Source organism: Neofelis nebulosa, chromosome 6, assembly GCF_028018385.1.
Source record: "Neofelis nebulosa isolate mNeoNeb1 chromosome 6, mNeoNeb1.pri, whole genome shotgun sequence".
Classification (NCBI taxonomy): Eukaryota; Metazoa; Chordata; class Mammalia; order Carnivora; family Felidae; genus Neofelis; species Neofelis nebulosa.
The window spans coordinates 121889528-121903462 of NC_080787.1; the positions used below are offsets into that span (position 1 = coordinate 121889528).

A 13935-nucleotide genomic window follows, 5' to 3' on the forward strand; every position below is an offset into this window, starting at 1 on the left:
CTGCAAAGTATTTGCTTAGAATGAATTTTGACATTTGATTCATACAGGCTTTCTGTGGTACAGAACAGCTTAGCATTCTCACTTGATTCACTTTAAACTGCTGTTACCAGAAGTATGAAAAGAAATCAATAAATATAACATCCTAAGGCCCAGATTAATTTTCCTCTCTACATAAATGACCAGGGGATGAACAAAAATCAGACTCGGACGGGTTAAAATGGCATACTCCACACAGGACACACAGGTATGAGATGCAGTTAACAGGCAGAATGAAGCTTTTGTCTGAAGGTGCTATAAGAGTTTAAAAAAAAAAAAAAAAAAAGTTAAAAGTAATATTCCTCATAACTTTTCTATCAGAGCCCATGTGTGACTGTTGCAGAACATAACAAAACAAAGTATGAAAACAGCAATCTGACAGATCCTATATCAATGCCTGCATCATCCAGCTACCTTGAAGAAATTTTTTTCTGGGTTAATCCAGTGCTTTCTGTACATCAGATTTTATTATGTTCTATTGCATTCAATCCCTTTTAAGATCCATATGCTAGCATACTATATTACAGTACTTTAAATATTCACAAGGGGAGCCTGGGTGGCTCGGTCGGGTAAGCGACCAGCTTCGGCTCAGGTCATGATCTCGTGGTCTGTGGGTTGGAGCCCCGCGTTGGGCTCTGTGCTGACAGCTCAGAGCCTGGAGCCTGTTTCAGATTCTGTATCTCCTCCTCTCTCTGAACCTCCCCCATTCATGCTCTCTCTCAGTCTCAAAAATAAACGTTAAAAAACTTTTTTAATCTAAAAAATACTAATGATAAATTCTGTTTTTACTGGGCCACAGAATAGGAATCCTGCTGTGGGAGGGACAGGATGAAATGAGTGGCCCCAACATTTGTGAAATGAACATACACAGGGAAGGAAGGATTCTCAAACCCGGGCCCCCTTCAGGCTCCTGCACACATCACCAATCTTGTGGAGAAGGGGAACAGGGAGATAGGATCAGGGAGGAGAATATTTAGCAAAATTTCTACAGTAGAGAAATAAAACTATCAGTTACATTATCTTTAATTTCTTCAGAAGGGAGAGCGGCGACTAAAAAATAAAACAGTAACAAGAACAAGAGGTTTTCTGAATTGTGTGTTTAACAAGAGATATTTTATGGAGTTTTTTATTGGCTGAGAGAAATAAGATTATGTCTCTTCATCTGATGAATTCTGTCAAGGAGCTAAAATTTTTTAATGCCTACGTATATTCTGGTGCATGAGAAAAATGCAGCTGAACCGATTTTCAAGTACAAACCTTACTCTGATGATGAGCTTCGTGCCATTTCTAACCTTCCTCAACCTTCAAATAATTTTCACTCAAAACAGAAAAATATTCAAAGACCCAGTGCCTGTTCTGCCACCACCCTCCAGGCTAGAGTGAAAACTTATTAAATGGTATGAAGCAGTCGATTATCAAGGAGTGAGCTTGCCTGGCAGCATGTGTGAGAAAGGGCCAGGAAGAGATGGATGCTGCCCTCAAAATTATGTCAAGATGCTTACTCACAGTGACAAGTTACATTTAAGTGTCACATTTAATGCTTTCAAAATACCACTGACGCAAGGGCAAGCCCCAGATTTTGAAACCAAAAATGAGGATCACAAAAAGGATAAAGCATGTGGTAGCATTCTTGACCGCCTAGAAATGAAAATCATATCCTTTTTTAATGTGCTCAGGAGGAGCGCTATTGAAAAGAGACAGGGAATAAGGTATTAATTATATTCTCTTCCAGCCCAGCCTACACTCAGCCACCAAGCAACAGCCCAGTCTTATGCCCTGGGAATCCACTTTCCCCTACAGGGCCCTGAGCTCCTAAAGGGCCAGGACCACATCATACCCATGTCTAGGGGCTCCTGCCTAGCAGTTTGACTGCCTTTTGTAGGAATTTCATTGTTTTCATTCAGTTAAGCCCTTGAAGCGCTTCTACAAGAACTTAGCCTGCTGTTTCTAAGTATTTAAAAAGCAGGGTGGAAAAAAAAAAGTTTAAAAAAAAAGTTACAGAGAGGGAAGGAGGCAAACCATAAGAGACTCTTAAATACTGAGAATAAACTGAGGGCTGATGGGGTGCGGGTCGGGTGGGGAGTGGGTGATGGGCATTGAGGAGAGCACCTGTTGGGATGAGTACTGGGTGTTGTACGGAAACCAATTTGACAATAAATTTCATATTAAAATAGACAGATAGCAGGGTGGTGGTAGACAGAAGTAGCAATAAGGGGTGGGGAAATACACATATTTACGTATACATGCAAATCTTTCTTTTTTAATTGGAGAGGGTGGAGAGAATTAGGAACAGAAATAAGCAAATGCAATCATTTAGCTTAGATAAGGACGAAAATTTTATACATACACAAGAAAGTAGAGAAAAATAAACCAACAATTACTTTCTATGAGTAGGGCACAAAGTCTTGTGTTAAGGCCCTATGGGGAGAAAGAAAGTCCCTTTTCTCAAGGAACCAACACCTTTCTCCAGGTGAAGAAACAATAGGAGAAAAATCAAACAACAATACAGGAGTTTAGCACTTTTTCAACACAATACAAGTAATTCTTTCAGAAGGCCGAGTGCATGATTAATTGCCAAATTAATGGTGCAAACAAGTTCAGAGGAAGAAAGAAAACATTCTAAAAGCTGAATGTGAGCTGGACATTAAACAATGGGGAGGAATGGTGTGGCTAGGGAAGAAATCAAAATGCAGAGATGGTCTGATAAGAAACTTGAAGGAAGAGAAGATAATTTAGGATGTGCCTAAATGGAAGAACAATTAGGCTGGCAGAGGAAAAACTTCAAAAATCCAGCAGATAGCGATCAAAAGACAGTCTTAAGTCATTCCTTAAGAGAGTCCTGAACGCCCGGCTAACAAGTGACTTGAAAAGGCCATGTTCTGCCCTGCTCCTGTGAATCCCTGCTGTCTTCAAGTTGAACCAAACTAACCACTCACACTCTTCCCACTTAGTAGATACAAGTTACTGAACAGAATTATCAACTTAATTAACTCCTTTTTTAAACTAAAGGTATAATTGGACAGACAGAGACCTTCACCTGGACCCATGTTGTTAGGATTTTATGTTGTACATAGTATGTGCCAATTAAATAGTTCCCAGCTCCTGGGGCGCCGGGGTGGCTCAGTCAACCGGTTAAGCGTCTGCCTTCAGCTCATCAGGTCACAATCTCACAGCTTGTAGGTTTGAGCCCCCACGTTGGGTTCTGTGCTGACAGCTCAGACCCTGGAGCCTGCTTTGGATTCTGTGTCTCCCTCTCTCTGCCCTTCCCTCACTCACACTCTGTCTCTCTCAAATATAAACATTAAAAAAAAAAAAAAATTAAAAATAAATTAAAAATAAACAGTTCTGAGTTCCTAATCCATATTTAAATCTAACACTTTAATGGGAGCGTATGTAAGGCCACAACTTCTAGATCCTCCAGAGACATGCAGATGGTTAAAACTATTTAATGGGGTACCCTGGGTAACTCAGTGGGTTGAGAATCCAGCTTGTGATTTTGGCTCAGGTCATGCATGATCTCATGGTTCTTGGGATCAAGCCCCACATTGGGCTCCACGCTGACCACATGAAGTCTGCTTGGGATTCTCTCCCCCTCCACCCCACCTATATGCCCTCCTCCCCCCAAAAATAAACGTTTTTGTTGTTGTTGTTGTTGTTGTTTTTAAACTAATAAACCTAGTGAAGGGTCAGTGCTAGAGGTCTGAAAGAACCACCTTGAAGAGTGAAAGCAGAACAAGCAGTCAAGAAAATAAATAAAAAACACTCAAAAGCAATGATAATCAAATTGGATTTCTGAGACCAGTACTCTACAAAAGACAAGACGACCTTGACACATTCTACTTTCTGATAAATACTTCTATCATCAGAACGTTGACGAAAAGAGCCTACATTCTGATCGCCTTATTCATAGCACTAAGGAAAAAATGGTACTGGCATTTGTGTGTGGGCAGAAACAATGCCCTCGATTCTCAGACTAAATCAACACGTGGGAACAACTTTCAGATGCCAGAGGAAAATGTGAGCAACTCTAACCCAGAATGCACATTCACTCTTGCTCCCAAAGTCTTGCAGGGACTCTCACATTTATTTTCAGACTTAAAAAAATACGTACAGACTTATCAGCTGTAGTAAAACTAGCTCAATCAGAGAAACAGAGGAAGCAAGTATTTTCATTCTTACTTTGCTATCTGAGAACAGAAGAAAAAAGAGGAAGTGACTGCCCCAAGACATCCAGAGTCAAAAGAAAAGGAAACATAGGTCTCTTGACTTTATATCCACAACTTCAACTAAACCTTACTGTATTTTTTTCTTAGAGGAGAGAGCCCCGGTGTTTTCACACATGGAGTATAAATGACGAATGGCAATTGTCACATGAGTCATATAGCTGATTCTCTGCAACAATCATGCACAGTCCAGGAGACTCCCTAAAATTCTTCCCATTCAAATTCTGGTACCAAAGGAGCTTGTCACATACCATTAAATATCCCAATAAGATAAAAATAGACGTACCGAAGAATAGAAACTATAGTGTTTTATTAAAAAATATAATCCTCCAAGTTTTCAAAAAAATACTTGAGATCCTTTATTACCAATTGATAGTAAAATTTTATAATTATTACTATAAAATGAAAGTGTAATTTTCACTAAATACAATGAAAAAATACCTCACACAAAGATTTGGAACAAATGCACACAGACAGACTAGGCCTTGGGTCAAAATTAATGCATGATTTAGCAATAAGCCTATTGTTACATAAGCCAAAAATAACATTAATTAAAGTCAAGCCACTTCTATATTATTTTTTTTTCAGTTAACTACAATCATTCTCTAAAACTTCCCTCTTATCCAATATTTATGCTCACAAATATTATGTGTGAGGCATTTTTATCCGCTTATTAACAATATATATTCACTTTCCCCAAAAGAATGCAGACTCCAAAGACAATAATTAGTTTTTGCAAACGGTGTTGCCTTGGCTCCCTGAGCATCTATTCATTTAATTCCTGAGGTTCAAGAAAGAATGGTCCCGGATGGCACACAGGAGGAAAAAATGTGGAAACAAGAGGCCATAAAATGAACAGAACAAGGAATACAGGGACAGAGATGGACATATGGAGATCTTTCTATCTATTTTAAGGAAGTAATCTGAGGAACAGTTCATGTTAGGACATCAAACAAACAATATCTCCAAGAATTATCTTTAAGAAAAATTATTCGGGTAATACAGTAACATTTGTATGAAATGGCTTAAAAGGGGTGCTTTTTTTGACTAAAGGTACCGACAGGCACAAACGGGAAACCTTTCCCAGTGCTCTAATCACACTGATGAAATCATTTCTATAAAAACCACTGATGTGCCTCTTTAAAACTATAGTGAATAAAAAGTTCCCCCTAAACTATTGCAGCCACACAGCTACCTACTATGTTCTGAAATCTAAATAGCATTCTTGCTAGGTCCTATATCCCAATGACTTTACAACCTCTGCCAGCTCATTTTGCTCTACAGATCAGTTTTAATCTTCTCATCCTGGCATGTGAACGCCTTCTAGAACATCATCTTACCCTGTAAGGTCTCTATAAGCTAGGTCATTCCAACTTCTCCAGAGCCCTGAAAAGGTCATGCTTCCTTCTACTGTTGCTGGTGCCCTAAAGCGAAGACATTGAGGCTCTCTTCAGTGGGAATGCTATCATCTAAAGTTCAAGTTGAAAATTAGACACATGGACATACAAAACAAAAACAAGGGGCATCTAAAAAGTCATGACAGACATCATCTTTAATGACAGTCAACAGATGGAAACAAATCTAATCTCCCAAACTAAATAAAGTGAAAGTATTTATTTCCCACATTGTATTTATCTTCCTTGAGTGCTTGCAAGTACGTGAATAGCTATGGTTTCCCACAACACACTTCCCCAAGTAGTCCTTAGACACCGATTTCCGGTACAGAGCTACACAACTCCAGATAAGCAGCATCAGCACATCACCCAATCTGTCTAAGGTCAATGCTGGAACGGGAAACATGAGAGCACTCAAATCATGTGACGGCTGTCCTCTGGGCTCTGCTCCCAAAGAGGAAATAACAGCAGGTCTGATGAGTATCAGACCCATACTAATGACACTAGGCAAGCAACCAGAGAACCGAAATGGGAAGAACAACTGAATAGACAGTTAGCCAAGATAGGTAATACAACCTATAACATTTACGTGGTTATAAGAGCTATTACGAAAATGGTGAATTGCAGCCTGTGGTCAAATAGAAGTCACTGCCTAGACAGAATTCTAGTGATCTGCTGGTACATTAAAACCTGCTATGGGATCACATCACAATAGCCTCCTCTGATTGCATTCTGCTTTGTACTTGAAAGGAGAAAAGAGTTTGTTCAACACATATATGCTACACATTTCAAATTTATTGTCCTCAAAAGTTCATTTTTAATGATATACGAAGTAATCACTTATTAACTGAAAAGCCAATCTATCTGTACATTAATATAGTCATAAAAATAAAAGACTCCTATGCTTTTGCAACCAATTGAAGTCAAAGTGTATTAAACTTTGGTAATCGCAAACTTTGCTGCATTTAACTTTGCATTCTTTCTCAACTCTGCTTCAAGCAACAGGACTTCATTCCCCATGAGTAGCAAAGTCCCAGAAGAGGGAATAGCCATACAGATAAGAATGTTATTTTGTACCATTCCAAAATGAGATCTGACAACAAATGAGTGCTAAACAGATGGGAATAAAGGGGGCAGGCACAGTGATTAATACTAGACTTCATTACGTGTGTCTATAAAACACTTAAATATCATTCCTAAAAGAGCATCAAGAAACAAAGAAAAATACCAGACAACCCAAAATTAGATGACAGGATATGACCACACAGATCATACAAAACAGCTAGCATAAACTCACCAGTTAAAAGACAGAATTCGCAAATGGGATTAAAAAACACCTCCTCAAAAAACAAAACAAAAAACAAAACACAATGTCTAAAAACAAAGAAATGAGAAAAGATAGTCCAGGCAAATCCTAACCAAAATAAAGCCAGTACAGTAATATTAATGTCAAAATAAATTTTAAGGTACTGTATGATGGTAAAAAGGGGAACAAAATTCCAAGAATATATAATTTTGCACATGCTGCCATATAATAATCTAGCCTCAAATTTTATAAAGCATAAACTTACAGAAATACGAAGAGAAATTATCAAATCAACAATTACAGGGAGAGATCTCAACACACCCCTCATATTAGTTGATAAACGAAGCAGTTAAACAATTAACAGAGACATAAATAATATGAGCCACATAACTAATAAAACTGATCCAAAGGACAGATCTGAACACTTGTGCCAACAAGGAGACAATATACTTTTCCAAACTCAAAAAGAACTATTATGAAAACTGACTATAGATTAGCTTGCAAAATAAGTCTTAACAAATGTAACAGATCCCACAAGACATGCACACATATATTCACAACACACACATGCTCTGGAAATTCAAAAACACACTTATAAAAGTTTCAGTGGTCAAAAATGACCCATTTAAAAGGACACAAAAATATTAAGAACTGAACGGCAATGAAAAGCCCTATACTCAAAACTTGTGGACTCAACAAGAAATACTTGAAGGGAAATCTAGAGCCACGAAAGCATATATTTATTTGATACTCAACTCAAGAAATCAGAAGAAAAACAGGGTAATCACAAAAGAAAAACTAAAGAGCAAAAGGGGAAAAATGTTACAAAAAAAGTAACATAGAAACAACAAAACCAAGTTGTTTCTTTGAAAAAAAATTAAAATGGTTAGCTCTATAGGAAGAATGAGGTGGGGAGAAAAGGCAAGTAACTGTAGAAACGAAAACGGAATGAAAAATCAAGTGCACACGACGAGAATACTATGACAAACGTCATGCCAATAGATTTGTCAAATTAGATGACATGGAGAGTTGCCTCTGAAAGTATGAATTACTACAACTAACTCAAGAAAAAACAGAAACAAGCTGTTAGTATAAGGAAACTGAATCAGTGATTCAAAAAACAAAACAAAAGAACAAAAAAACAAACCCACTCTCCAACCCTACTCTTTTCACCAGGCCAAGACACAGTTTTAAAGGCAAGTTTTACCAGATCTCCCAAGAACAGATAACGCCTAATTTATCTAAACTTTTCCAGAGAATGTTAAAAGGGAAGCAACTTTATGAGGCTGGTATGTAACCTGGTTAATAAAATTTCACAAAGCTGATAAAAGGAAATAAAATATATTATATGCAAAAACCCTAGATTAAAAAATATGAAATGAATGTCAAATCATCACGAACAAGTAGAGACAATGTGGAAAAATTCAATTCAGGGCTTACTAGCTGGAATTTATTTTTATTTCTTTTTAACGTTTATTTATTTTTGAGACAGAGAGAGACAGGGCATGAACGGGGGAGGGTCAGAGAAGAGAGGGAGACACAGAATCCGAAACAGGCTCCAGGCTCTGAGCTGTCAGCACAGAGCCCAACGCGGGGCTCAAACTCACAGACCGCAAGATCATGATCTGAGCCGAAGTCGGACGCTTAACCAACTGAGCCACCCAGGCACCCCCTGGCTAGAATTTAAATTGGCACAGCCACTTTGGAGATCACTTTGGCAGGATCTGGGAAAACAGAGGAAGCAAACTGCAATCGACCAACAGAGCAATTCCACTATGGTCTCTCCTGAAGAAACTCTCGCACAATGAAACAAGGCAAGGTGTAGGATTGTGATCACTGAAGCAATGGCTGTTATACTACGTAAAGAAATTGAGCCTCAGCACAGGAACGGATAGACTGGCTTAGTCATCCAAAGAAAACTACACAGCAGCTGAAAGTGAACAAAGTAGATTTACACGCGGTAAAATGAGATGTACTGAGCAAGAGAGATGCGAACGAGACTTCAGCAAGGTTTTGGTTCTTAAAAAAAATCTGAAACGCATGGCATAATAGGAACATCTGAGTAACATTTTTATGGGGAATATACAGCTGTCAATTCTTTTCTAGATTTTGGTAGATTTTTACATACATGGTGACTTTAAAAGATAGAGAACAGAAATAGATTTAAACCATAAAGCACATTGGTTAACCCTGACGTTTGGTCATATAAAGAGCTTCAGAGATAGCAAGGACCTTCTGAATTACCTAAGCAATCTTATATTCCATAGATGAAGCCAGCTTCCGGACCTCAGTCTGGCCCAGAGAGCTTCAATAAATGGTTCAAAGTCACATAACAAGTTATCAAGTTGGTTCTCAAATTTTAGACTCCCTAAATTCTAGCACACATGGGAGAAACAAGGAGCATGGGGTCAAACGTAAATGAGTCAAGTTCACAGCATCATTGTATTATCTTTTTTACTGTACCCACCCTACCTGAGACACACAGTTTGTCTCCCTCTAACCCTCCCAGCTCTCTCTCAAAGCTGTAAGGATTTTTAATTCTCTTTTGCCACTCCTGTTCTTGAAATAAATGAAATATCTAAACAATTATAACTAAAATGAGTAAAACAGATGAAGTAAAATAAAGGACCATGAATCATTCATCTTTGCACCCCCCGTACCTCGTATTCTAATACAGGTTTGAATATATAATAAAATACTGTTCAACTAGATAGGTCTATTTCACCAAGCTGAATCCTTCCATTATAGTTAAAGTGTAACTTCTATTTTTAGTAAGAATGTGAAGAATTAGGAAAAATTTTAATATTTAATAAGTGAGAAGACCAAAGCAAAGACTATTCTATAGAGACCATATTTTAAATGAACAAAATGGGTTCCACTTACTGCTTTGTCCACGTGTAACAAATCAAACAGGGTAGTTTGGTGGTCAGGTTCACAATGTCCAGAATCAAACTGCCAGGTCTGGAATTCTGGCTCACCCACTAATTAGCATGAAACTTTGAGCAAGTTACTTAAACTCTCCAAGCCTTCCATTCCCCACTGTAACAATGGGAACACCCATAATAATACCTACCTCATATAGATTCTTACAAGTGTTTTGTGAAATAGTCCACTCGAAGCTTTTGACACAGTTGTTCAGTACGTATCAGCTATTGGCACATGTTCTTGTAAATAAAGTAACTTAGCTATGAAAAGTAACAAGCTCTAACGGAATTATAAGGTACTAGATGCTTTAAAAAAATTATATTGGTGGAGCACCTGGGTGGATCAGTAGGTTAAGCATCCTACTTCGGCTCAGGTCATGATCTCACAGTTTGTGAGTTCGAGGCCCTTGTCAGGCTCTGTGCTGACAGCTCTGAGCCTGGAGCCTGCTTCGAATTCTGTTTCCCTCTCTCTGCCTCTGCCCCATTCATACTCTGTCTCTATCTCTCTCTCTCTCTAAAATAAACGTGAAAAAATTTTTTTTGTTTTAATTATATTGGTTTTGGTCACATCCATGCTAATAAATTATATGCTTTACAAATCATGAGTGTTTTTTAATTAAATGAAACTGAATAAATGAGCTCAATCTTAAGTCGTTAGACTCAGGATAAAAAAAACTTAGGGGCAAAGTTCTGAAATTAACAGGACTCTGAAATACCAACCTAGCTGGTTTCTCAAGTGAAACTCTTACAGAAAAAGGTAATATTCAAACTATTTAATACCCATCCTAAACAAACACCAGCCAATGCATATGACTAGTACAAACTAGCAGAACATTGGCCCTGATTCCGCACCCTCCCCACCCCACCCCACCCCGCCACTTAGGGTCAGGAAATATTGTTTGTCATGGAAATGACCCTCTCCTGTTCTTGTTTTTTAAAGCACAACTGACAAACTAGCTTATAGGGACACAAAAATATATACACTGTGCCAGCCCACAAGTGAGGGCAACCTGTGCCTTCTGTGTTCACCCTACACACCAAGACAGCTATCCAACCAGCACCCCATCTCACCTCCAGGTCACAGCTGTACTCGGTGCCATCTAGGAGGGTCACTTTACACTGGACAGTTTTGGCCTTCTTGGTGGCTTTCTGAGAAGCCTTCTCTGACTTTAGCTCATTGGTCTGCACTTCCTTGGTCTCCCTTTTTGCTTCTTCTGATTTGTCTTCCTGTATTTCCTTAGCCTTCTCTTCTCTCTCCTTACTTACTTCATCAGCAGGCTGTTGACAAAAAAATTTAAGTTCATACTAAAGTTAACCAATTTGCAGAAGACAAAGTATTAGAAGGAAAATCTTCAGTAGGAATTGTGATTGTTATAAACACTGTCAACTTACAATGTTAAAAGACTTCAAAATTTTGCTAGAAAAGATATTCCCCATATCTCCCTCCCCCTTCCTCCATTTTCTCATTTTGCCAGTTTGGTAACATCAGCATTAAATGAGTAGAAGAAACTACATCCTGGCAATTAAAACTTAAAATACCATCTCAAATAATAAAATTATAATAGCGTAGTATGGCAAAGCCTAGGTTCATCAGGCAACCAAAACGTTCACACATACAAATCTATTTCTTCCTACTTACTGAACACTCCCACACATCAAATCAAAGAGGTAAAAAATCCACACTATTTAAAAAGGACAGGTGGAGGCGCCCGGGTGGCTCAGTCGGTTAAGCGTCCTACTTCAGCTCAGGTCATGATCTCACAGTTCGTGAGTTCGAGCCCCATGTCGGGCTCTGTGCTGACAGCTCAGAGCCTGGAGCCTGCTTCGGATTCTATGTCTCCCTCTCTCTCTGTTCCTCCCCTGCTCGCACTCTGTCTCTCAAAAATAAAGATCAAAAAAAAAAAAATTTTTTTTTAAAGGAGAGGTCGTTGGATTCTAAGTATTTGTTTAACCTAAACAGGAAGAGACATGGATTTTTTTTTTTTATAGTTTGCATATAGAGTCAACTTTTTTGCCTTATTATTTGGGCAAGTTTTAAAAAAGAAGTAACAAGAAGGCTGTAGCAGACCACTCCAAGACCCATATTCCAGATACAATAAGCCCAAGTAGTATCTGCATAGAAAAAAAATCTCGAAATGACTCAAAAGAAATCCTTTTTGTCACGTGACTAGAACATCAAGCTTTAGGCGCGCCTGGGTGGCTCAGTCAGTTAAATGTCCAACTTTAGCTCGGGTCATGATCTCCCAGTTTGTGAGTTTGCCCCACATTGGGCTCTGCACTGACAGTGTGGAGCCTGCTTGGGATTCTCTCCTCCCACCCCCCTCGAAAATAAATGTATTTGGAAAAAAAAAAAAAGAACATGAACCTTTAATTCCCAAACACTTCTCAAACATACCTGTGCCGCAGGACCGCTCACTGGTTTCTCTTCCTTGACATCAACTTTAATCTCCTGTTGTTTCCTCTGAGTGGTTTCTTCGGCATCACCCTTGGCCTGCCTCTCTCCTTCAGGAAGAGATTCTTTATCTAAAATCTCCTCGGCAACAGCTTGGGTAGGCTCTTTTTTATCTCCTCCATCTTTGGCCACTACTAAGGTATAGGACTTTTGTTTCTTAAGCCATGGGGGTATGAATCGAGAAATTCCCCTGCTCTCCGATGGATCCTTCTCTCTCTTCTGGCGGTGTGGACTACTTTGGCTTTCAGCTGTAGGAGATGACTGGGAACCTTTTTCCTCCTCTGGATCGGAGGACTGATTCTGCTGATTTTCTGCTACTTCTTTCGTTTTCTCCTTGGTTGTATCTGTGTCTGCTCCTAATTGTTCAGGTTCTTTCTTCACTTCAGAAGTGGAGCCTACTTCAGTGGTCATGGTTACAGCTTATGCTGTAAACAAAACAAAACCACAAAATGTTATTTTACAAACTCTCTCGGTTTTAGTTTGGAGGGAAGGAACACGGTACAGAAGAGTGGGAAGGGAAATGGCAAAGAGATGATAGAGAGAAAATGTGTAGGGAAAGACAGTTCATAAGCACAAGAGAAAAATGGAGATTGCTACTCTTAGAATTCTCTATCAGAATCAAAGAACCAAAGGTAGCATCACAATGGAATTAACTGATTCTGTACTGATAGAACTTAAAATCATGAAGAGCTTAGGTGATTACTTTTATTAAGTTTCATCTAGCCATAAAAAACTTACCCCAAAAAACCCCACCATTTTTTAAGGAAAATTTCTTTTCTCTATACTTTGTATGCCTTATTCTAGCACACAATAATGTTACTGATACTGTTAGTAAGTATGGAGACAAATTTCACTGCAATTTCACACAGTGAAACCAAAATGATGGGTATTTTAAAGATGAACTTTAAATGTGGAGTGCTTAATAGTGAGAAAATTAGATCTGGAAAAAAACAAAACAAAACAAAAAAAACCTGTATCTTTTTTGTCCCAAAATTAAACCCCATAATTCACCAGCATTATTTCAGTGCAGAAGTTAGTTTTCTGAGAAAAGTACTCAAACTATGATCAAAAAGTCTAACCCTCTGTCCCACCCAAACGCAAACATAGTCTTCCTTATAGATGCAATTACAAGTATCTAGGGGCCCTTAATCTGAACCAAATGAAGACATTATAGAGGTGGGGAGGGGAAATGCATCTAACAATTGACCCTATCACAACTAATGAAAACAAAATTGAAATGAAGTGTGAAAGTAACTACTTGCCTCAATTTCACATGAGCAAAGAGGGATTTTTTAAAATAAAGCTCCCCCGCTGACATATTAAAAACAAACAAACAAAAAAAAAAAAAAAAAAAAAAAAAAAAAAAAAAAAAAACAGGCAGAGCAGAGATAGCACACTCTCTCCTCTGTTGCCAATGTTCAAAGGCCTGGGAACCCTGGCCAGTAGGAAATTTTCCAGCTATCTTCAAAAGTAGTACAAACCTTGACTAGTTCAAAAAAATAAAACACACTTGCTCTTTTTTAAGCTTTAGTGAGATATAATTCACATACCACAAAATTTACCCATTTAAATTGCTTAGTTAATGGTTTTGAATACATTC

The 13935-nt window shown here is 38.4% G+C and overlaps 1 protein-coding gene across 33 annotated transcripts in view; it reads right to left on the bottom strand.

The window, feature by feature from the left end:
* EPB41L2 (erythrocyte membrane protein band 4.1 like 2) overlaps positions 1-13935 on the bottom strand; it is a 220619-nt gene that overhangs the window by 107549 nt on the left and 99135 nt on the right. For all 33 annotated transcript variants that reach the window (XR_009263298.1, XR_009263297.1, XM_058735273.1 and 30 more), the window contains 2 exons: positions 12279-12760; positions 10955-11161 (listed from right to left, as the gene is read on the bottom strand). Coding sequence is in view for 31 of the 33 variants with exons in the window: in XM_058735273.1 (XP_058591256.1) it covers positions 10955-11161; positions 12279-12746 (675 nt within the window). In the remaining 2 variants the exon portion in view is untranslated. The remainder of the gene's footprint in view (positions 1-10954; positions 11162-12278; positions 12761-13935) is intronic.